The sequence below is a fragment of the Coturnix japonica genome, chromosome 1 (genome assembly GCF_054131305.1).
Source record: "Coturnix japonica strain WE chromosome 1, WE-NBRP24, whole genome shotgun sequence".
In the NCBI taxonomy this organism is placed as follows: Eukaryota; Metazoa; Chordata; class Aves; order Galliformes; family Phasianidae; genus Coturnix; species Coturnix japonica.
In genome coordinates this window covers 13,762,825-13,787,753 of record NC_140663.1, presented here as the reverse complement: position 1 = coordinate 13,787,753, position 24,929 = coordinate 13,762,825, and the positions used below count along the sequence as shown (strand labels likewise).

Sequence of the window (24,929 nt, the reverse complement as noted above, 5' to 3'; positions counted from 1 at the left end):
CAAAATCTAGAGATCCAAATAGTTATGTCCATGCAATTTCCCAGGTACAAATCTGGTCTCGTGGGAGAACATCCCTTCTCTTTTTCTTCTTTGATTTTATCAAAGACCAGAATTTGAAAATATCTTGTTTTGACTCATCAGATGATGTTTCTGTAAATTGTAGCCTTGTAAACTAATAGTAGTAGTGAAACACATACTACTGCATTCAGAATGAGCACTCTAAATTAAAAATAATTGCCTTTTATCACCAGGGAGTCAGAATGGGAGAGACATCCACAAATATAGCTACACTGAACATGAAACAGGCTATCAAGATCAATGTGAAGGAGGGTTGTGAAGTGGATAACCCTTGTGACTCCAACCCATGTCCTCAGCACAGCTACTGCAGCGATGACTGGGACAGCTACTCCTGTGTGTGCGACCCAGGTAACCCACTGATTCATCCCGTGTGCTCAGATAGGAACTGGATCCCTTCTCCATGAGCTCATCAGAAGAAAAACAGCAGCAGCAGCAGCAGCAGGACATTCTGCAAGCCCTTTGCAAGCATCCTGCTGCTGCTTTGGTGCTCATCTACTGATTCTTCCTTTTCCAATCAGTATTTTCTTTCTCTGACTTGTTGTACCACATTTGAAGCTGCAGGCATGGACTAAGAATCATTTGTTCTAGGCAGCGTTTCAACCAAAGGCAGTGTCTGGTCCAAAGGATTCTTTCTTTGTACTTCCTCTTTTCTTCTTTTCTGTTATGTGGTGTTTTTTTTCCACTGTTTTGTTTTGTTTTTTTCTTTTTCAGCCTTTTTTTGCTGTTGGGTGTCAGTCTTACACCCTGCATCCTAATCAAGATACTTTGAATGTTTTCTCTGTTTAGGTGTGCGTAGCCAGGACACGCTCTCAGCACCCAGTGCAGTCACCTCTCATATGTGCCAGAAGAGAATACAAAGCTATCTGTGAAGCTTGCCTTGCATATAGAACTGGGGACCAAAGACACAAGGGTGCCTCAAGCATGTTAACAGGCTGTTGAAAAGAGCAGCCCACTTTAGTTTTTGCTGAGAAGGAAGAGTCCCTTTTTTTGACAGTATCTTGGGGTATCTGCTAATTATTGAAGTTGTTTTATTAGTGCGTAAGCTTAAAATATATGATCTTTTAGAGACATGCAAATCATAAATTACAATGGTTGAAGTAATTTTATGACTTTGTCTCCCCAGGGTACTTTGGAAGAGACTGTGTTGATGTATGTAACCTGAACCCATGTGAGCATGTCTCCACGTGTGTGCATAAACCTAGTTCATCCCATGGATACACCTGTGAATGTGGACAGAGTTACTATGGGCAGTACTGTGAGAGCAAGTAAGAGAATTATTCTCCTTCTTTGGCTCCACGATTGTCCCAGCTGCCTCTCCTCCTAAGGAAGCAGTAGGCCCAGTTTATTTTCTGCTTCAGTTAGCTTTCCTGTTCTACTTCAGGTGTTTGTAGTATATGGCAATTGGAGTCTCCTTGCCCTTTGGTGCTCTTGCATACACTCAGAGACCACTTTCCTTCACCAGCAGTTCAGGGGCTAGACCAGTTGTGCTGTGTTAAACAGCGTCAGTCTGACCTGAATCTTAGTGTAGGCTTGGCCAATGCCTACAGAGCCAGTGCTGGCTCTGCACCTCTGCTTCAGCCCCCCCCAGCACACACACAGAGCAGTGCACCCATTTAAGGGACCTGGCTGTGTAAAATGGCTTTGAAAGTTTGTGTCTGATCCCTCGGCTGGCAAAAATCCACATCTTCTGGACAGCCTAGGATGCCTGTGCCCTGCTGGTGGATGGAAGAAACCTGCTGATTCCCTCATCAGCAGCTTTGTGATCTCTGATAAGCATTCAGCAACCAGCCTCCTCCTATCCCAAGACCATTCATGTTGTGCAGATTAAGTTCATTTGTCTACTCGCTTAGGAATACCTCATGTTATATTGCTTCTTTCCCTTTGAAAACTGCAGACTTCTTGGCAGGGGGGTTGGAACTACATGATCTTTGAGGTCCCTTCCAACCTGGGTCATTCTGTGATTCTGTGATTTTGTGATTCTGCCTTCTGCTGTGTGGGTTTGCAAATGCTGGCCTCACTGTTGCCAGATTCATTTTTTGTTTTTCTTTCCTTTGGCTTAGCAATGTAGAGAAGTTGTCCGCTGTAATTATCTGCTGACTTCATGTCAAGTGGAGCACTGTTAGGTTTTTTTTCTTCTATATTACAAGGCATAAATGTATAAGCCGGGCAATTACCATAATCAACATTCAGCACTGTCTTTGAATCAGGCTGCAAACAGATCTTCTTTCTGTAGATACGCAGCAGGGAAGGCATTCCTTTGTGCATTATTGCTGATGGCAGCCTTGGCAGCGATATCCTTAAGGTTCTTGCTTGATGTCTTTTCAGCTGTCAAGGTCTGTGCTCACTGCCCCATCCCAGAGCAATCTTTGCCAGCACTGGTGTTGGAGTGGCTGTGGGACACCCCTGCTTAGAATTTTACTCAAGGGAAAAGGAACCAGCAAATACAAGGATTATCTTTCAGCTTGTGTGTTGATGTTTGGCCTCTGGCTAGCTGCGCTATTCCACAGGGCAGGAGGGCTGTAAAATCTCTTCTTCCAGTGGTGGTACCAGCTTTTATACCATTGAAGCATTCACCAAAGTGAAGCCAATGGAGATGTCTGTGGAACTTGCAGCTAGCCTGAATCAAAGCAGCCAGTGTTCCTTCCTCCATGTCCCCAGCCACACTTTCCACCCTCCTCCAAAACTATGCTAAGGACAGGATGTGGACTGCTGGAGGATCAGCACAGCCTGGCACAGACTGCCCCAGCCTGTGCTGACACAGGGCTGCCACAAATGGGGCTTGTGGGTACTCCCTTCCTCCTAGAGGAAAAAGCTCTTTATTTGCTTATAGAGATGTGTACTACTTACAAAAGTGTTCTTGAAAGTGTTTAGACAAGCATTGCCACTACAGTTTCATGGAACTAATATCCATTATCATTTTTTATTGCAGTGTACATATATAGAGATAGACAGATATAAAGTGGTAGCTGCTGCAGAGAGATACATTATGCCCTGGAAGCTAATGGAGCTGAGTGCAGATTTGGCTCAGAGCTCTTCTTTCCCACATTTTGTGAGGAAGCTTAAAAGAACTTCCTTTGGATGTCCTTTTCTTTTATAGGATTGACTTGCCTTGTCCCAGAGGCTGGTGGGGAAATCCCATCTGTGGTCCATGTAATTGTGAGACTAGCAAAGGGTTTGATCCAGACTGCAATAAGACCAATGGAGAATGCCACTGCAAGGTAAGCAGAAGAAACCAGTCCTAAGTCAAAATTCTTTAGCTTAAAAAGTAACTATATCACTAATAACTGCAACAACCAAGACAAAGCATACACAGTTGTGCTTTATATCCTCTATGTGCACAGTATGGTTAATGTTTACCCCAAATATTTTGCTGGCACTGCCTTTCACCAAATGGTACTGTGCAGCTCTTATCTTATTTGCCTTTGGAAAGCAAAACTGTGAGGAGGAAAGCTTGGCTCTGCTCTCTCTGAAGTGCAGCCCAATTTATCAGGGGAGATCAGAGCTGGGTGCTGAGGAATGCTGGAGGTGGTAGCTGTGTCGTAGGCAGTGATCATCATGCTGCAGCTTGGGCTTGCTGGCCTAGTTGTCTTCTGCAGTGGGCCAGCAGAAGACGTGGCTGCTTAGGAGTGGAGAAAAAAATGGGGGTTAAGCACTTCCCTTGGGGACTGCTCTCTCCAGTCTTGTTGCAGATTGTAGGAATGAAGCTGAGTGGAAATGGGAAATGCCTCCCTCCTGGAGGTTTTACAATAGGCTTTTCACAATGGGTTTTACAATAGGTTGGGATGACCTCAGAGGAGCCCTGCCTGTTTGAACCAGCAGCAGTGAATCTGGCCCGGCACTTATTTCCTAAATGCCAGCAGGACACACAGCAACTGTTGCATTAAATCAAGTCAGTGGGGCGCCCACTCCATTGTCTCATATAGTCACGTTATGCCTCAGATCAAAAGCGTTGGCAGATGCAATTTGAATATGCAATCATTGGTTTCTCTCCACACTGCACATGCAGCATAAATGGGCGATAGAAGAGGTTTTCTTGCAAGCTTTTCTGTGCTAGACAAGAGTCAAATTGCATAATAGAGAACACTGCAAATCCTCCAAGAATGTGCTTTCTGGGCAGCAGTAGCAAGTACACAGGAGGTATGGGCCCCACTGCAAACAGTGGTTGAGCTGTGGGTCTGCAACCCCAGGCAGCCCAGCAGCCCTGCCATGCTCAGCCTGCCTGACGAAGTGAATCAACAGAGGGTTACCAGAAAGAATGATCAAACTTTATGTTTTCTGTTAATTGTGATATCATTATCCAGGGCTGTGCTCAGTGAACCATTTTATGCTGCTCCAACAGCAAGATTTCCAAGCACAAAACACAAGTGATTTGGTGTAGAACAAAAAACACTTCATAGCCTGTCCGTTTGTGTTTCTCCAGGCCAATTACTACCGGCCGCAGAGCAGTGACACCTGCTACCCTTGTGACTGCTTCCCCTCCGGCTCCCACACGCGCTCCTGCGACATGGAAACAGGACAGTGTCCCTGTAAGCCTGGTGTCATCGGGCGGCAATGCAACCGCTGCGACAACCCCTTCGCTGAGGTCACTGCCAGGGGCTGCGAAGGTACGGCCCAGCCAGACACACTGCCCAGCGGTGGGGGTGTAGGATCTGGAGGCAGTGGGGAGATGGGGTGTGGGCATAGAGGAGTGTGTGGTCTGATGCACGTCCTGTGCCACACTTCAGATGTCCTCTGTTCCTCCTCCCTGCTTCTCTTGCCCTGCCTGTCCGCTCACCCACCTTCTTCCTGCCATCAGCATAAAGCTGCTGCAGCAGTCATGTGTGGGTGAAACAACAGGGAAAGGCTTTCCCACAAGAAAGGAGTGGGCAGAGATAACAGGACTAAGGTACAGAGCCCGGTAATCATCCTGAGCTCTCCTTTGCCCATACCTGTCTGACCGTGCTGCTGAGCAAGGAGCAGGTGATGGGTCACAGCCTGGGAGATGCAAGGATCATGGCAGGGTTTGGGAATGGCTGGAAGGTTCTTTGTCAGGCTGCAGTATCTCCTTCTTGCTCCTCCGTGATTTTACCTTGACAAAAAAATTGCATCCTTTCTTTTTCTGCTTTCAGTAATTTATAATGGATGTCCCAAAGCTTTTGAGGCTGGTATTTGGTGGCCACAGACCAAGTTTGGCCAGCCAGCTGCTGTGCCATGTCCAAAGGGATCTGTGGGTAAGTTCCCTCGATAAAACATTAACTGTTTCATCTGGGGAGGAAGTGGTGGGGAATGGGGAACAGCAAAAACAAAAGTGTATGTTGGGAACGACAGATCACAACAAGAATCAGAGAATCATTTGAGTTGGAAGGGACCCTCTGTCTCATTTCCAGACCCAAGAATTCTTACCAGCTGTGAGCAGTCTTTGGGTTGCATGAGTTACAAAGGGCTGTCTAACTCTTCTATATATTGCTGGGAGCTGATCCATGCCTAGAGGTGTTCAAAAGACTCATGGTAACCCCAGCTCCACTTCTAAGGATTTTAGGATGTGGATTTGTTGATTTATTCTAATTAGAGAGTATTTTCATTGATAAACAATATGAAGTGTAATTAAAATCAGTTCTCTCTCTAAACATGCAGTGTTCCTGTGGGTGATGCCAGTATCTCTTCTATCAAGTAGTAGGCCGGGGTACCCCTAGGAATTGCTGACACTAAGTTAATTTTATAGAATAATCAAATAAAGTAATGTTTATAATCATGACTATTCTAACAGTAACCTGAAGTTTAATTGTAGATTCATGAAAGAGAAATAACATGTTTATATAACATTCCATCAATTGTAATTAGTAATTAAATCACTTAGACACATGCAACGTGTATCCAAAGTTAGTCAGCACAACGTAAGTCTTGAATCTGATAATTTGAAATTGACTGTGAAGATTCCACAGCCAAGCATCACATTTTGAAATGGTTCAACAAATAGAAGAAGGTAACAAACAGAAAGCTGCTGACAAACCATTTTCAAGTGGCAAAATACAATTTGCATTATCTGAAGTGTCTCCTGCATGCATTGTGCAATGCATATTTCAGCAGTGTGCAGCATATTTTGACATGAAAGTAGCATTTATCAGGGTGATCTTCCCGTATAGACTATTGACAGAAATCTGAGCAGGGATGTGGTTGGGAGTGGTGGGGCAGACCCAAAGCCTGCCTGACCTTCCTGAAACCTGGGGAAAGTGGTTCAAGAGGATCAGCAGACTTTAATTCTTCATAGAAAGAAATGATGGTTTGGAAAGTCAAATACCTGCATGTCCCTTGAAGATAGAAATCCATGAATATTTATCTGGAACATTGCACAATGTCGTTTAATGTGTTGTTTCCTTCAGGAAATGCAGTTCGCCATTGTAACATTGAGAAGGGCTGGCTGCCTCCCGAGCTTTTCAACTGTACCACCAACACTTTTGTGGATCTAAAAGTCATGGTAAGCTGTGTTTTCTTGTATTTAGTATGAACAGCATGTCAGGACACACCAGTGGTTGTACATAAAGAACACACACCTGGAGCACAGCAAAATCTCTCTAATCTAGTGAAGTTTGGAATCTGTACATGTATAATGTATACCTGCTTACCCAATAGCCAAGAGCTATGTACTGTAGCTTGTGTCCACTGACTATTTGTGCTATAGTCCAAATGTCCACGTGATATGAATTGTCATGTTGTTATTAAATTCATGTGGATGTTGGTGGTAGGTGGATGGTCAAACTGAATGATCTTAGAGGTCTTTTCCAACTTTAATGATTGTGTGACTGTGACTTTGTGACATTTTTGATTTGTATAGGTGATAATCCAACACAAAGATCTTTTTTTTTCTGGTGATCTATTGTAATTTTCTCTTGAATTTATAATGGATATTCTCGATCTTCTTGTTATACCTTGTTTCCAATTGCCCATCTATTGCTTAGTTTGTCTCAGCACTAGTAAACATGCTGTTAATATCTACCCTCTATGAGAAACCCTGCAGTTTCTGCCTTTATTTTATAAATGATCATCAATCAGACTCCTGCTTGAGGCCCTCAAACTCCATCCCTCAATTGAGTTCTTGAGCCCTTCTATTCCTCTCTGGACCCTTGTGCTTTTATGAGGCTGAGTTACATCTTCTGCTGAGCTGTACTATCCACCTTTTCTCAAGGCAAGTGCCATTTGGATCCAACAACTCCCTGCTGCTGAAGCTTCTTAAATGAGTGAATGAACAAATAAAAGAATGAATAAATGAATGAATGAGTAAATAAATAAATAAATAGCTGTTTTTCTTCATTCTCTTCATTTTCTTCATGTCTCTGGTTCAGAATGAGAAGTTACACCGCAATGAAACCATACTGGATGGAGACAAAACCATACAGATTGTGAGAGTGCTACAAAACGCCACCAGATACACACAGAGCTTGTATGGCAATGATGTGAGGACAGCTTACCAGATGATGATCCGGGTCCTGCGGTATGAAAGCCGGCAGCAAGGGTTTGACCTGGCAGCAACAAGAGATGTGGAGTTCAATGAGGTAAGAGAGATACTGTGTACTGTGCTGGGACTCTGTAGTTCTTTTGGGAAGTTTTGTGGCAACTGAATTTGTCTTTGACCAAGGAGGACTGAATATGATGTAGCTGCTCTAATCTGTCTCACAAGTGAGTCAGTCTTTTCAATTTAGAATGGGAGGCTGGCTGTACATATTTGTGTGCATGCAGATATGCATGACATATATATGTCATAGAAAGCATTGTTAAAGGAACTAGTGTCATACTAGCATCCAAAAGTAAAATTCCCCAAATTTAAAAATAACCAAGTATACTATTCCTGGGTATTACTGGCTTTGTTTATTATATTCACTTACACTGAAAAACTTGCCTAATTTCATCATTTTCATTTAAATTTGTACTGAACCCTGAGCCAGCTACTGACTCCAGAGGTTTTTTAACAATTCAATTTGGAAACACTTGAACAATATCTATTACAGAGTTGATACGCTGAAAGAAATTCTATGCTATTAAGATTTCAATTGATACAGGCACATACAAATATTGGAAATGAGTGTCAGAGGATCTTCTGCTAGTAGGAGCATTCATTAAGTACCCATTTGTTACTAAGGACTTGATCAGATTTAGAGAACAAGTATTAGCACCCTCCTTGGCAGGGGGAAACATGGAATCATAGAATCACTCAGGTTGGAAAAGACCTTAAGATCCAACCACAGTACTGAGCCCTCGGGGACACTGCTCATGATGGGCCACCAACTGCATTTAATTCCATTGAGCACAACTCTTTGGACCCTGCCATCCAGCCAGTGTTTCACCCAGCAGAGAATACATCCATCCAAACCATGGGCAGCCAGCTTCTCCATGAAGATGTTGTGGGGGACAGTGTCAAAAGCCTTAATGAAGTACAGACAGACCACATCAACAGCCTTACTCTCATCCACTAAGCAGGTCACCTTGTCATAGAACAAAATCAGGTTTGTCAGACAGGATCTGCCATTCGTAAACCCATGCTGACTGAGCCTGATCCCCTGGTTGACCTTTAAATGGTCCGTGATGTCTATAGCTGTGACGGAAGGTTGTGCTCAGGGAGGCTTTCACTTGAACACAGAGAGCACCATGCTGCACCACAAAGTAAGGGAGCCATACCACCTCCCCATTAGATGGGATCAGAAGGAAGCATGGCTGAGAAAATACCTCAGTGTTTTGGCCAACAGGCAATGAAGAACTTCTGAAACATTTTAACAGTATGGAAAAACCTAATTTTAAGAGATTCCGTATTTTCTTCCCTAAGGAGACCTTCTGCTGATAAACTTGTAACTGTTGGCTCTGGGGTCAATGAAGCTCCCAATTCAGATCTTGAGAAGGAATTGTTTTTTTTAACATGTGGTTTGGGAAATGGTGGTTTGGAAGCCTCTGCTTGAATGTATTATTTTATGCATTTTTTATGCATTTGGCAGTGAATTGCATACAGATGATGTTTTCAAGACCTCCCTAAATATTTTTGGGTTAGGTCAGGAATTTGAAAACTAATCAGTAATGCTCATGAGAAAAAGGAGGTTACATCCTAGGCTGAGGGAGCACAAGGGGAGGAGGAATTTATTCTTATGTAGTCTTTGGAGGGAGCCAGAAAAATAGAAACGATCAAAAAACCCATAAATAACATTCTCAGGTTGTGAGGAGGCCTGGTACCAAGTACAGCGTGTGTCTTCTGCTACAGTGCGTTCCTGGGGAACCATGTAGTGCTTCTCCTAGATAGCAGCAGTAATAATGGCAGTCTCTTACATTCCAAATAGAAGCTTGCAACTAGGGCATACTTGGGGAATATAGCGCCTTCCCTGCCTGCTTCTAAATTAAAGGTTATATGTATCCAGATGCTTCCTTCTAATATCACAGAATTTGAAGCAACTAATTCTTACCACCATTTCTTCAAATTAAACCTTAATTAAGCATTAGGTTTTGACACAGCGGCGTAGCTGATAATTACATTGAGTGCTGCTCGACACCTTTATCATTCAGGTCATTTAACACTGGTTTTTAGTCTCGTCTTTCCATTCTCCTTTAGGATGCCTTTAAATATGTGTATGTATATGTATATATATATGTATATGTATGTATTCAGGGTCAGTAACTGGTGAACATATTTTCACAGGGAAAACAAGTTCATAGAAGAACATGTCTATGTTAAAATACTGAATTTTGCACTCCCCTCGAGGCAGTAATGGCAATCATTTAAAATATTCATCACTTGAAATCCAGGGCTCTTTTTGCCTCGTAATTTAGACTTGTCCTTTGCTTCTCAGAATATTATCAAGGTGGGTAGTGCCCTGTTGGACCCCAGCAACAAGGAGCAGTGGGAACACATACAGCGAACGGAGGGTGGCACAGCTCATCTTCTGAGGCACTACGAGGATTATTTCAACAACGTGGCCCAGAACATGAAGAAAACCTACATGAGACCTTTTGTCATTGTTGCTGCTAACATGAGTGAGTACCTGTGTTGAAAACTACTGCTTTGTATCAGTGCTTTAAAAGTGTGTAAGACAGAGGTGCTAGCTATTGCTTTTCATAATACTAACTTCGAAACACAAGATATGTGTTGTCTAACCTATTCAGTACATTCATTTCAAGTCAGTTCAACTTCAGATGATGCCTTTTAAGTCTACCTGCTATAGTTGAGTGTATTGCATCAGGTTTTTGAAAGAATCACCCTGACACCTCCCAAAGAATTACTGATGTAAAAAATAAATAAATAAAAAAGCCCCGCTATTGATCATATACCTGTGACTTTCAAATGCCTGACTGCCCTGGAACCTGTCCAAGAACTCATGTTCATATGCTGAAAGGTATTTTCTCAGAATCATCCATCTGAGCCTTCAAACAACCCCCAGCCTTGCAAAGTACATCAGCAGGGCAGAATCCTTGGGGTCCACTAAATCCTTCTTGGATCTATGAGAATGGAAACCATGGTGTGGTTGTCCTCTTTCCTCTTTTATTCTTGTCCTCTGTCTCTTTCATTTTCTCCTCAGGTCCCAGTGAGAGGTAACAGCCCTGCTCTGAGCAGGTTAGGTGACCTCCAGGGGTCCCTCACAGGCGGCATTTCAGTGGCTCAGCAGTTCTGTTTCTTTCTCTCCCTAGTGATATGAATTATTATCAACCTGAGTTTATGTTTTAGACCTGAAAAAGGGCTTATGAACCCAAAAGCTTGCCTGTTTTTCCTGACTGTGCCAGCTGGTATAAGAAGTATATTAACCTCTGCCTACCAACCTTGTGCTGACGGCCTCATGTCCACAGCTGCGTGGAGAGTTCAGTAGGGGAAGCTCCAGCTTCCAGAGGAAAGCAAAGGCATGAGGCAGTCAGGGTCTTTTGTGATAGAACAAGGGGAAATATTTTCAAGCTTAAAGGAGGGTAGGTTTATATTAGATATAAAGAAGTCATTTATTGTGGTGGTGATAAGGCACTAGAATGGGTTGCCCAGAGTTGTGGTGAATGCCCCATCCATGGAGACTTTAAAGGAGAGGTTGGATCAGGCCCTGGGCAACCTGACATAGCTGTGCTGTCCATGTTCATTGCAGGGGAGTTGGACTAGATAACTTCTAAGGGTCCCTTCCAACTCTAAGGATTCTGTGATTCCTCAAAGTCCTGCATTGGCTCCAGGGGAGAAAGACTGTTGTTGAACTGAGGCAAACAAAAATACTTTTGATTTTCATCAATAGACCAAAGCTAAAGTTCTCCTTTTGATTTAGGAATATCAGAATCAAAATATATCTCCACGTTCAGAAATGTATGTACAGTGTTGTAACTAAGATGAAAACAAAGCCCAGAATTTTTTACAGGTTGTAAACCCTGATTTTTCAGACCAGCTCTTCCTAAGTAAAAAAGTCAAGAGCTTGAGAGGGATGAGTGAACTGTGCTGAAAGGGGTCTGTTTTCTTTTGAACAGTTTTTCCAGGTGAATATGGTGTTAATGGAGTTTCCTAATGGTTCATCTGGGAGATATTTAGTGGCTGGAAAAGGAATGGGAATTTACAGATCTTAACTTGGATATTTCTTCATATAGAAACCTGCTGCAGATCACAGCTTTCAGTTTAGGTTTACCCCCAGGACTTCCAGCTTCTCGCTTTTATTATATCATCTAAATTGGCACTCAGTGACTTTTCATAAATGGGAAAGTTCAAGCCAACTCAGCTGCTTTTAAATATTTTGGCAGTAAGACAGCAGGCAGAGCTGATGAGGTGAGCCAGGGAGTAACTGTTAGCACAGGGGGAAGAGAGCTAGAGGACTAGGGAGTATTCCTGGGTAAAATCCAGGTTATTTTCTTTAAAATGCAACATCAGCTAAGCTGACAGAGAAAATACATATTTCTGAAGCAGCAGATTTGTCCTTCCCTACAGAAGCAAGTGTGAAATTGGAACACACCACTTTTATTTCCCAAGTATGTGGTACTGTTTTCCCACTATGAAATACTGCATTGCTGTTGCCTCTGCAGTCCTGATAGACATGTGATTTCCTAACTGTATCAGTGCTGAAACACAGACTTTTAATTGTCATTTAAGGTATTCATAGAAAGCAATTAGATTTGACTTTGTATTGATAGAACCATTGAACTGCTCAGGTTGGAAAAGACCTTCAAGACCAGCAAGTCCAACCACAACCTAACCATACTGCCCTAACAATCTGAGGGTTTAAATTTCTTCTCTGTGTTGTGCAGATGTTTTAACCATCCAGTCATGTTTTGTTTTGTTTCAATATCATATTTGAATGGATTAAACTTAGTTTTATGGGAAACTTTTTTTTTTCTCCAGTTATCGCTGTTGACATCTTTGACAAGTCTAATTTTACGGGAGCTAGAATACCACGATTTCATGAGATTAAGGAGGATTATCCGAAAGATCTGGAATCATCTGTTGTGTTCCCAGATACTCTGTTCAGACCTTCAGACAGGAAAGGTAAAACCCGCTGACAGTTGGAGGGAAGTTTTGACTCACTCCCAAGGACGTGTGATTGATCCTTGAGAAGCAGAACACAACTAGGGTGAGATGGAGGTGATCACCTGCACAAGCAAGCATTATTTTGGGTTGGAGCAGCTGTGCATACCTCAGAGGCCTTCTGCCTGCCAGCGGCTGTGTAACTGGCTGTACCTGTCTGTCAGGTCCCCCAATCCTGTGTCACCCAGGGAAGTGTGCTGTTCCCACCAAGCTGTTCCCCTGCGGCCACGCTCTCCTGGGCCCTGTGGGGATGGAAGGAAGGCGTGTGGGCGGTGGGAATCCCAGTCGGGGTGCGGAGCAGTCCCATTGCATGTGGAGAGCTGGGGCATAAAAAGCCTTGAGCTGGGCAGGGAAATGGGTGGCACGTTGTGAAGTCCATGGGCCTGTCCTATCTCTGAACTACCCAGAGATTGCTGAGAAGAAGCCATGACTTGCCTTAAGCAAGGGCTGAGAGAGTAAATTAGACAGTAACTATACAAATACCATGACTGAATGTCCTTGGAATGGGGAAATAGTAACACTTTTGAAAATAATACACAATAAACAGTAAGCTTTCGCATCTCTCTGTATGGCTTTTTCTTCAGAAATAAGACACTTGCTTGTGCCTTAGATTCTTTCTCTAAGGAAGAAGGGAATGTGAATGTTAAGAGATACTTGCCAAAATTGGACGCTCATTATATGAAAGAATGAGCATACAGATTCCTGTGTGACCAACTGTACTCACAGCTATCGCTAGCTTTGCCATAAATACATGCAAAGTAATAACATGGATATTGTTTTGACTTTCTCCTTATATCCTCTACAGATTATTTATGCACTTATGGATCCACTCACTTAGAAATTCCTTATTTTCTAGCTGGACTAAATGGTTATTCGTGATTCAGTGGTTATTTAATTATCAGTTTTGTAACTATGAAATTTGTTAGAACTTCATTAAAAATGTTTCACTAGGAGCATGCTCGGTGCTGTGAACTTAGAGCAATAGAAATATTTCTGTATCTTTGCAAAGCAAAATCATCAGTTTAAATGGTAGCTTTGATGTTGCGTGAAAAGAGTTTAATATTCGTTTTAATTCCTCAGCAGTACCTACAATGAAGCCTTCAAATCAAAAATTATCCTCTAAGGTGAACAGTGATGCTCGAAGCTCTGAGAGTATGTTTACAAAGAGAAGAAAGCGGCACCCTGATGACTTTACCCATCATACTGTTGCCATGGTCATTATATACCGATCCCTAGGACATCTCCTGCCCGAAAACTATGATCCTGACCGAAGGAGCCTGAGGTGAGAGTTTAGTCTGTCTATGAATTGTGCAGATCCCTTTCTACATGCTTCTTCAGAGCTCTTTTATACCAAACAAATGACATATGCACTGCAATTGCCACTGCAGCGCTGTCTCTTATACTCCTCTGGCATACTGTGGGAGAATAACTGCAAGAGTAGAGCCAGCAGGCCTTGGAAGCTTGGCTGTATGGAAGGCTGGTGGTACATCTGCTTCATGTTCTGAGTGGAAATCTTCTATCTGCTAAATCTATGCTTTGAATTTTAACATCTAGATCATTGTGTGGTTTTTCTCCTTCTGCAGGTTACCAAATCGCCCAATTATTAATACGCCTGTGGTGAGCACAGCCATTCACAGTGATGGGGAGCTTCCTCCCAATCTGGTGGAAAAGCCCATCATAGTGGAGTATGCCATGCTGGAAACAGAGGAGAGAACAAAGCCTGTCTGTGTCTTCTGGAATCACTCCATCATGTATGTCTCTGCCTTCTTTAGGGCTGTGCATGGCAACTCTTTTGGTAGCAGAGAACTAGGAGGATAATTCTGGAGGGATAACCTTTTTCAGTCAGTTTACTCAACTGGCATATAGTTCCGGGTGGAGCCAAGTAATCACTTCCCGCTAACCTCAGAACAGTAACAAATAATCATCATAACTGTTCAAACAAATGCCTAGCCTTGTGGTTTCTAACAGATACAGTGCCACCATGTCTTTCTGCAGTATTATCCAATAGTAATAAATCTCACAGTCTCCATCTGTTTGCCCATTCTTTTTGCCTGCACATGTAGAGCTAGACAAATGTAATCTAGGTGCACTGCCTGGATTTGTGATTCACCTGAGGTCTCTTAGTCAGGACTCTCATTGTCCCATGTCCTCTTCTTAGGAGTGCATCTCCAGAAGACTGCTATTTTATGGGCTGCATTTATGGACAGAGTGCAAGGCGAGCAGGCAGCAACCACTGATGCCTCAGACAGGGCTATGCAAAAAATAAATTTAAAAGCTATTGTTGGTTAAAAAAAAAAGGACTGTAAATCTCAGAAATCATTTTTGAATCAGAAATCAACTCAAAGAAAGAGGCACTGATAAGAAGCAGCTTACCTTTCCTTCATTTGCTTTCTATTATGTATCTTTTTTCAGTTACTTTAGTGAAAAAATGGAGGGAAAGAAATATCTTCTTTGGGACCTTAGACCTCGTGCTTTTATTAGTAAGCAGACAATACAGGGCAGTGAGCATAAGGAGAGGGTGAATCTAGGAGAAAAGTATGAGGGAAAAGATGAAATATTCAAATATGGCTAATTTAGGTATAACATATTAAGTGACATTAAAAACACAGACATAATTACTGAAGATCTGAAAAAATGGAAGAATTTTATATATTCGTGTGTCATTTTTTGAGGTGTGAGGTGGAAGCAGCACAGTCCTGCTGGAGATACTTGTGGAGTGTTGATAAAACAAAAGAACATGTATTGAGAGATAGCAGTCCTTGATGATCCTTGAGGTCCCTTCCAACCCAAGCCATTCTATGATAGCAGCATGCTTGTTAATATTTCGTAATATTTTAAGTGTTACATATATAACCATGAAACCGGGTATATGGTAAAAGGCTGGTATTGTCAGACCACAGTTAGAGGGATAGCTGTTACTCATTTTATAATGACCCCAAAACTCCAGTAAATCTGTGGAAAAATCCACTGAAAGGTAATATGCTGTGTTGGAAAAAGAAGCACGAGCTAACCTAGGAAATGTTTGCCTCCTAGTCAAAAGCTTATGGAGATTATATCATTAAAAGGATCCAGGAGGCAAACAGAGATCTATTTTGTTAGCAATAATAAACTACTCCACTTGCCTGCTTGTAAAGTAGTCTGAGATTGTATCAGCACAAAGGTTAGATAAGCAACTTCTAGAGGTGCTATTTCTTCTACGTACAGATGATTCTGCCAATGATGAGGAAACGGCAAGTCCCTTTTTCATAAATTTTTAAACACTGTATAGGCTTGAATAACTCATTATCTCTGATGTGATTCATCCATTTGCTATTTGCTGTTAACCTCAGTGGCGTTGTTGTCTGTTACATTTTCCTACAGCCACAATTATAACGGAGCTTATAAACATAATAAAAGAGTTTTTCTAAAATGTGAGTACTTTTCAAGAGAAAGGAATATTAAAACTATTTAACAAATGTTTCATTACTGAATGTAAATGATTACACCGGTGATCTCTTGAAGAGAAAAACCCTTTTCAATAATCACAAAAGAATTTTTATTACTCATTAGCTTCAGGATAGAATAATTAATATAGACACAAAATCTTTTCTGGAGTTAGACAGGGCTAAATAGGGTAGAATTGTTAAGGGATCGGTTCCTTCATGATGTTAATACAGGACATTTCCTGATATAAAATGTTATCTCCTGTTTTTAACTTTTCTTGCCTACTTTCTAGAGGAATATTGGGATGAAATCATATTTCTGCTAAAATACATTTCATGTAAGAGTTTTACTAAGTGGAGGGACATGGAGATGGCTGAAAAACATGTCTCTGTGATTTCAGTATTTTTTACCTCATATGCTTCTATAGCCAGTTTGCTCCGTGCAATCACTTCCCCATATTGCTTGTATGATCAATGACACAAAATAAGGACTTAAAAAAATTATTTTTAACTCAAAATAGGTTTTTGCAAAGCCACAACAGCTGGCGAGCAATACTTCAACTCAGGGCTTTTTAAGTGGGTTATATTGTCAGGCAGGTGACCGCTATAAATATTTCTGTCTTGATACATACAGTCTTCTCTGTTTGTGGAGTGAAAGCTGTCATGGAGAGCAGTGACAGCAAGAGTTGAGGGTGAGTTCTGAGGATGGCTCCCATAGATGCGTTTTTTCCCTGCAGGATTGGCGGAACAGGTGCCTGGTCTTCCAGAGGATGTGAGCTGTTCTCCAGAAATCAGAGCCACATCGCCTGCCAGTGCAACCATTTGACCAGCTTTGCTGTCCTGATGGACATTTCAAAACGGGAGGTGGGTGATCCCAGGCTTGTGCCTCAGTGGGATGGGTTCTGGTCTTCAAGGAGCTTTGGAACTAACTGGTTGTTGCATGACATAGCCAGCAGTTCATATCTGTAATAGCCTGTGCTGCAGAAGGCCATGCAGTGAAAGGAATGTAAAGAGGATAACAGATACATATTAGCTGTGGCATCTCTTAATATTAGGTACATGTAGAACTGCAATAGTAGGAGCAAGGACATAAGCTCCACAGGTTTTTTTAGCATTTCAGGACAGCCTCAAGAGGGGCAATCCAGCCTGAAATACACTAAGGTTCCCACTGAGCTCCCTGCTCCTTCTGGATGCTGCCCATGCATGCTCAAAATGTAGAGTGACTCAAGAGGTGGCACCACCCACTCCTCTTGGCTTGAAGCAAATGTGTGCATTGATTGTAATGGAAGCATTGACTTTCCATGTAGTAGGTCAGACTGGAAGAAAAGAAAGAAAAAACTCAGAAGTTGTGTCAATCTCTCTTCCTGCAGAATGGGGAGGTGCTTCCTCTGAAGATTGTCACTTACACGACTGTTTCCATCTCATTGGTGGCTTTGCTGATTACCTTCATCCTGCTGGTTCTGATCCGCACACTGCGGTCCAACTTGCACAGCATCCACAAGAACCTGGTGGCTGCCCTTTTCTTCTCCGAGCTTGTCTTCCTCATTGGAATCAACCAAACCGAAAACCCGGTAAGAGTTACTTCATCCTTACTGCAAGAGTTGTCAGACTCTAAATCAAGGGCTCCTACTGTGACTTTTATCTGCTCCTGTTTCACTTTCTCTTCTTTTTTACTTCTGCTTGGCCTAAATGTTGTTTAAATGTCAGAATTTATTCTGACTATTTTAGCTCCATAGCATTATATGTAATACTGCTCTTAATTCTTAGTAGCACTCATCTCCAGAGTCATGGCTACCATGCAGACAGGTGGTAGACAGACAAGTGGTCCAAGCTTCTCATCCTCCTTTACCAAATGGACAGCAGACAGATGGATAATGAGATGCAATAAAAAGTTTGTCCTTAGCACTTATAAAGAATATTCAGAATTTTAGCATAAAGATTAACCTAAAGAAAATTTGTCTTCTAGAAATCCTTCTTGTACATGTCACGTTTTAATCTAAATCTTGAAAAGAAAGGCCTTTCATTATTTAAAGAAGGGCCGTAAGAAGGAAGGGGGCAGATTCTTTAGCAGAGGCTGGTGTGAGATATGGCCTCACATCATGTGTGACCTGCATTGTCTTCATAGTATAGTAAGAGTTTGCATATTAAAATAACTTTCTCACATGAACTCACCTGGCCAATTGATCCACAGCATTCTGTGTACTGTGTCCTTTCTCATGCTTTCTTGGGCACGGCACTCATTTTTCACTGTATTTCATTAGCAGGGAGTTTACATGCTTTCAGTTCTCACATGAATACTGTGGAGCAGAGTGACAAGCCTAGGTGTCTGCAGCACCTTGCAAAACTCAGGTAGTGAGAGATGGCTTCTCATCTCCACATTCTTTTTGTAATATCATGGAGCACCAAGCAAATGCTTATAAGAGCAGTAAAATGGTTCACTTTAGCCCTTAGCCGTGCCACAACTACTGCTGGTTGTACTTTGCAAGGTTGTTCTCTTCCACTGCTTCCCATTTTCAGACTTTAGGGCTGTTATCCTGTCCTGCACTGTTACCAGGGCTCAGTGAAACAGCCCAAACCCTGAACCCACTTAGGAATATCTTTTAAGTTGCAGAATGCATTTCATAGAGCAGGAAGCCACTCCTTACAGCCTACCAAGTCAATCTGAGAAGGTAGGAGGGTCGTAAGCCATGTCTACTTGAGACAATTATTCATCTGTCTGTATGGAATGAGAGTTGTCTAACGAGTCATGCACTGATGAACATAAAGAGGGAAAGAATGCTGGAGCACAAATAATGCTGCTCTGCTTGGCACCCAGCCTGGCTTTTATGGGTTTCTGTGAATTAACAGTCACATTTCTGGGTGAGGTTTTAATCTTTCCCTGGACAATTGATGGAAATTGATTTACTTACTTTTTTTTTTCTTACCTGAAAAAGGTAATGTTCAGGGCAAGAGTCTACTCATAAACATGTGCCAGTAGAAACAAAAAAGCCCCGCTTACATAGAGGGAGGAAAGGCCTTTTATTTGGTGAGACATTTTTTCAATAGCACTTGACACTGGAATAGAGCTGATACAGTAAGTGAATCCAGAAAGCTGGTGCTCATAATATAAAATCCTCAGTAAAGTTGATATTAGGAATATTCACTCTTCCTGGACTGAAGCCTCTTTGATTTCTCTCCCTAGAAAGGAAGTTTTCAAGAGCAGGAAGGATCTCAGCTGAAAATCTAAAATCTTTCTCTCACTTTCCCCCCACCTTTGCCAAATACAAGTTATTTACAAATATCAGCACAAAATAATAAAATAAAAAGTAAAATAAAAGCAAAACTATACCAAAATGATGCAGTTCCATTGAGAGGCAGCTCTCTCACTGGGAAGAGCAAAGTAGCAGAAAAAGGCAGAGGCTGGCTGGCCCTTGATGTGTAAATGGGAGACACCAAGTCTTCCTGTCACACTTCTCTCTAGCTGCACTGGGAGGCCTGTGACTCACCAGGCTGCATATTTCAGAAAAGCAGCTCTAATTTCCTTGCCCTTTCCCTTTGCAGTTTGTGTGTACAGTGATTGCCATCCTCCTGCACTACTTCTACATGAGTACCTTTGCGTGGATGTTCGTGGAGCAGCTCCACATCTACCGGATGCTGACTGAAGTGAGGAACATCAACTTTGGGCACATGCGGTTCTACTACGTCGTTGGCTGGGGCATTCCTGCCATTATCACAGGTACCCTCAACCCTCCAAAGAAACTTTGTTTACTTTCCTTGCAAAAAGTGTGCACTGTTATCCTTCACTGTGTATCTTTCACTGGGTGTTCCCACTGCAGTGCCCCTGACCAGCAGTAAATGCTTTCCGAAGGGGATTTCAGCAGCTCTATTTTACTTGGCTTGAAAATGAGCTGGGAATACTCAAAACAGCCTTTTACATCATTTCAGATAGAAAAGCAATAACTTCCAGTTGAGGAAAAGTAATGAAAAGCTGGAGGCAGTGATCTTTTAAACTGTTCCAGGCTGTTCTGCAGGAGCCCATCTATCTCCGCCCTCACCGTTCCTATTTTTGCAGTCAGACATTTCCAGTGCTACCCTTAGCACATGGTGCTGCCTTAATGCAGGCAGACAGCTCCTTGGGAAGCGCTTCGCACAACAGTTGGAGAGGGGTTTTTTGCTTCAGATATTTCAGCGTGTATCTGTTGCCATATGGGAAATCAGATCTTTGGCAGACAGTTAACTTTTACTCATTGATTTTATGGATAACAGCATCCTGTCAGCAATGACAGAAATTTACATATCTCCGCAATCAAATAAATATCTATCAATCATGTACACTTGGAAAAATAATTGTGGAACAAGTTAGACTTCTGAAAATATATGTTGTTTTTTTTGTGTGTGTGTGACTTAAAGGAGAGTCTTATACTATTTTTATACTATTAATAATATATTGAAAGAAACTTAGCATAGGGAGGAAGAGTGTCCTATCTGGAGACACGGTAAGTTTTTCTACGTCAAAAAGATGGGCATAAGTATTTTCCACTTCTGTCAGTTTATCCAGGTTGCAGTGGAAGGTCCAGAGGGCTCCACCACTCTGGACATGACCCCAGCACTTCAAATAGAAAACATCTTTGGTTTCTGTAGCATTTCAGACCTGTGCAGCTGTTACCAGCACCACTGCAGTGTACACAGAAATATTCAGTGCCATCAGATAGTGGGCAGTGTCATTTCTGGTAGAAGAGAAGTATTATCACCTGATGGAAGGGAACACTTTGTGTTTCAGAGCACGTAGCTCCTCAGTAGTATTTCATCTGAAGGATTTTCCATCTCTTGTTTGGTTTCCCATGAATTTTAGTGACTTGAGAGTGTCTCAGCAGCAGTATGATATTATCTGTACGTTACAAGTGCACCACTTTTTCCTTCCTCTGATTAGAAATAGTTCCTTGTAACATGGAACGATTTTTCAGTATTAAAACTATATATATAATGAAATATGGCTCCAAGGCGTCTCTTGTACTATAAATTCTGTACCCACTGATTTACAGTTAACTTAAACAAGGAAGTCAGATCCTTTTTACTGAAGGATTCAGAGGATTTTGTGTAATTAATAGTGAATCAAGAAAGCTGAGCCACGGGTTTAACCTTCCAGGTTCAGAAATCATCTGAATAGAAAACTGGTTTCCTTATAAATAGTGCCGTTGGGATTTCTTGCCCTTGGATTAGTTTTGTTACTGTACGTATTTCAGATAAGTTTCTGTAACAGATTTTAAAGTTTATTATCTAGAGAAGGTTCCAACTTGTTAACATGCATTTTGAACACCATTTCTTTTACATTCCTTGATGAGAGAAGGATTGTGTATGTTGTTCAGTAGTGGAAAAGTTGAGGTGTGGGAAAGAACTCTAGTCTTGGTCATCAGAAGGACATTTTAATTGTATTTAAAGGATAACTGTGCATTTCTTTTGCAGATATCCTGAAAAAAACGAACCTACAGCAGCAGTCGATTTAACCTGTTATTCTTTTTTTCTTCTTCATATTTTTTATGCTCAAAATCACATTTGCTTTGAACTGGGACATATTCTTCCTAAGGGATCTGTGATGGGACCAGGCTATGTGGGAAACCTGAACCTTAGGGTGAAAAATGTCTTAACAATATGTTTACATAAGGTCCAGTGGTGAAGAACCACATTTAATCGCTCCATACAAAAGCAAATTGCTGTGAATAAATGTAGGATTGAGGGTGGGAGGAGGCTTACGGCCATCAAAAGGGTAAGGATGTGGAATATTCCTCTGTGGGGAACAATAGTGGAATTTGCTTAAAGCAAATTAAATTCACTTTAAGCTGGCTCATTTTAAGGTGTAGTTTGATCCATCTAGGAAAGGGGTTTTATGACTTCCTTGCCTCGGGAATAACATTCTGGATTTGGCATCCAACAAGACCCCTCTTTGTGGTAACACGCTAACTGACTGGCGTACGCTTGCAATAACTGCTTGCCATCAAGAGCTCATGTTAAAACAGGTTCTTACATCATCCTTAAATCCTTAAACCATATCATAGTATTTGCCAGATCTCTAAATTTGCTGTGAATCCTTAGCAAGGCAGTGAGTCAGGACAGAAGTAAGGCTGGTGTGCACTCACTGCAGGACCTGCAAGAACTCGTAAGGGTCAAAGCATGCTTCATGGTGTGCTCCTGGCGTGGTGGTGGGATGGGTGCTGGGCCTTCCAGTTGTGAGCATCAGGGAGCTGTGGTACAGCCCGCACACTCAGAGCATGTAATTGGTGTGCCAAAATGGTCTTTATGTTAAACTGCATTGGCTTAGTTCTTCCTTTGGATGAAGTGTTATTTCGCATATTGTTGACAGTAAAATTTGAGCCGCTTACCTGAAGACTGCAGTGTTTAATGGGGGACTTTAGGGTAGGATTTGGGGAGTGAAAAAATACTGCAGTCTGCCAGTTACTTATAGAGCCAGATGTTTGGTCAAACTGTAGCTTAAGTCACATTAATGGGGAAATCCAGTCCTGGGAAACAGCCTGTGTCTATAGAATTACATCTGTATAAAATACTTTATGGTCCCTTAATCATTTATGGCTTGTTCTTTCTGGATGGCAACTGCTGAAGGCAGCGGTGGAAGAGCCAATGGGAACAGAGAGAGAGAGAGACCAGTCCTATCTCATTCCACACTTCAGAGAAAGCAGATCCAATACCCACCGCTTTGCTAAATAGCCAGTTTAGTTTTCACAAGACCATAGGCCTGTACCAGATGTGAACGCTGGCCGTGTGCCATTTTTTATGCAGTAAGTGTAAAACACAGCTCTCCCTTCTTTTAGTCTTTTAGTCAAAGCACACAGACTTTAGCTCAGAATGATGGTTATTAATAGGCACAAATCCTCGCTGCACAGAGCGGCATTGCCCTGAGCGTTGGACGCCTGCTCAAGGCAGGTCATCTGCTCAGCGCAATAGGTGCCCCTGGTGCCCACACAACATGCTGCAGCCATTTACCATATGGCATTGGCTCAGGGCCTTGTAGGGATCGATTTCTGCCTCTTGTAGAAGGGAGAACTCCGCAGTATTTTGCAGGCCAAAGGCAGAAATCTCAATTGCTGCTATATGGGCAAGGTGTAGGGCACAGAATTGGGTAGCACTGTAGGTCGGTAGGTAGAAGTTGGACTCTGAGGTTCTCTCAGAAGTTTCCAGGCTTTGAAAAATAAAACAATAAAAGGCGTGTTCTTAACTCAGCTGCCCCGGGGCATCAGCAAACTCCATTTCAGGCAGTGCTGAAAGCAATGCAAGGTAGGCACTTACCTGGGTTTGCAGCTCAAAATGAATCTCAGCCTCTGCTCCTGAGCTCAAGCAGTTAAATCCCGTGAGTTCCTTTGTCTCCGGTGTTATTTTAGTGACAGTAAGCTCGCAGCAGCTAAGAATGCACTTTTTTGTAGTAGAGACATCTCCTTAGTTATGATTCATGTCATTCTGCGCTGTAGGCTTATTGAAATTCCTCAGCATGTCACTCACCCTGAAGGTTTCAGTGCTCTGTGTGAATACGGCCATAAAACTGCTGGAACAGAATTAAGTTGGGACTTACGTTTACTGTAGATTTATGCAGCTGAACTTCATTCTGGTAGGCAAATCAAATATCAATGTCATTTGATATGGGATAGCCAGCGTAAGGGTTTTGATTTACAGAAGTTTTATGTTAATATTTATCTAGGTTTTTATTTCCCAGATTGTCCTATTGAAAACAGCTTGCCATTATAATTTTATTTGCTAGGCAGTGATTTGACAATGTTATTGCTGTGCCTGGTTATATATCAGCACCTTTCTGATGACCTATCTCTCCCTTTCGTGACTCAGGGCTTGCTGTTGGTCTGGATCCACAAGGCTACGGGAACCCTGATTTCTGCTGGTTGTCTGTGCATGACACCCTTATCTGGAGCTTTGCTGGGCCCATTGTAATTGTTGTAGTGGTAAGTATGATGCAGCTGACATCCTGAGCTGCCTCTTCCTTTCTGCTTCCTATTATGTTTTGTCAACCAATAGTCACAGTCTGAAACACCAGTATTCCTTATCTTAGAGACCAGTACACTCAAGCTCACATCTTCTGCTTGAAGAGAACATGTGAGCTAAGCTTCTGGAAATCCAAGGGCTGATAGTCCAAAGATTGTTTGTGGACAGTCCAGCCCTGTGGCTAGAAAGATGCTTGTTTTTTTCCCACTTGCTTTGCTCCATGTTTGAAGGGTTGGTTGGGCAGCTTGTAAAACAAGTCAGTGAACTGAGCTGCAACTAGTTGCTTCACCTAGAATTCCTAAAGAAACATTAAATAATTCGAATGTTAGGAACTGTAAAGAATTGGAGTTTTTTCTCCCTCAAAGCTTCTCTCAGGAAGTGATCACCAGAAGGACCCCTTTGCACAGGATAGTCATGCTGTGCTTCACTCAGATAGAATCCTAGAACAGTCTTGACTGAAGTTGGCTTGAAACAAGATGAATTTTAGAACTTGAAGAGACATGTGAATTAAAGGGACAATGTTCTTGGCACTACAAACCACTTTAGGATAAAAATTTCATTGTCACTGAAAACAGAACTCTTTAACAAATTTGAAGACAGAACTCATGCTGTTATTTCAATTTCCCTTTCAGATAAACACTGTCATCTTTATACTAGCAATGAAAGCATCGTGCAGACGAAGACAACGTTCATTTGAAAAAACTGGAGTCATGTAAGTTTGGGTTCAAAAAGCTGTAGAAGTTCTGGCCAGGAATAACAAAGGAATAAACTACCTAAAAGTCAGAGTTGGAAATAAGTAGGGTATTTGGTGAAATAGCCAGTCTGCATTGGTAGAAGAGTCTGGAATCTCTTTACCAGCACCTACTTCTGGGGTTCCCTTGGCAACTCTGTAAAAACCTCTGCCATGTTGCTGTGCACCACTGACATCTGTAGGCAGGAGAAGAGAGGGAAGAGTGAAAAGA

The 24,929-nt window shown here is 42.1% G+C and overlaps 1 protein-coding gene across 10 annotated transcripts in view; it reads left to right on the top strand.

Annotated features, from left to right (window-relative positions):
• CELSR1 (cadherin EGF LAG seven-pass G-type receptor 1) overlaps window positions 1-24,929 on the top strand; it is a 132,232-nt gene that overhangs the window by 95,950 nt on the left and 11,353 nt on the right. For 6 of the 10 annotated variants that reach the window (XM_085512508.1, XM_085512418.1, XM_015851798.3 and 3 more), the window contains exons 12-27: window positions 252-426; window positions 1,202-1,343; window positions 3,176-3,296; window positions 4,499-4,682; window positions 5,187-5,288; window positions 6,438-6,532; window positions 7,398-7,607; window positions 9,882-10,065; window positions 12,383-12,526; window positions 13,646-13,847; window positions 14,149-14,316; window positions 16,725-16,851; window positions 17,358-17,558; window positions 19,528-19,702; window positions 23,815-23,927; window positions 24,600-24,679. In XM_085512508.1, coding sequence (XP_085368634.1) covers window positions 252-426; window positions 1,202-1,343; window positions 3,176-3,296; window positions 4,499-4,682; window positions 5,187-5,288; window positions 6,438-6,532; window positions 7,398-7,607; window positions 9,882-10,065; window positions 12,383-12,526; window positions 13,646-13,847; window positions 14,149-14,316; window positions 16,725-16,851; window positions 17,358-17,558; window positions 19,528-19,702; window positions 23,815-23,927; window positions 24,600-24,679 — 2,423 coding nt within the window. The remainder of the gene's footprint in view (window positions 1-251; window positions 427-1,201; window positions 1,344-3,175; window positions 3,297-4,498; window positions 4,683-5,186; window positions 5,289-6,437; window positions 6,533-7,397; window positions 7,608-9,881; window positions 10,066-12,382; window positions 12,527-13,645; window positions 13,848-14,148; window positions 14,317-16,724; window positions 16,852-17,357; window positions 17,559-19,527; window positions 19,703-23,814; window positions 23,928-24,599; window positions 24,680-24,929) is intronic. The other 4 variants (XM_085512462.1, XM_085512323.1, XM_085512368.1 and 1 more) reach the window with 1 other exon arrangement.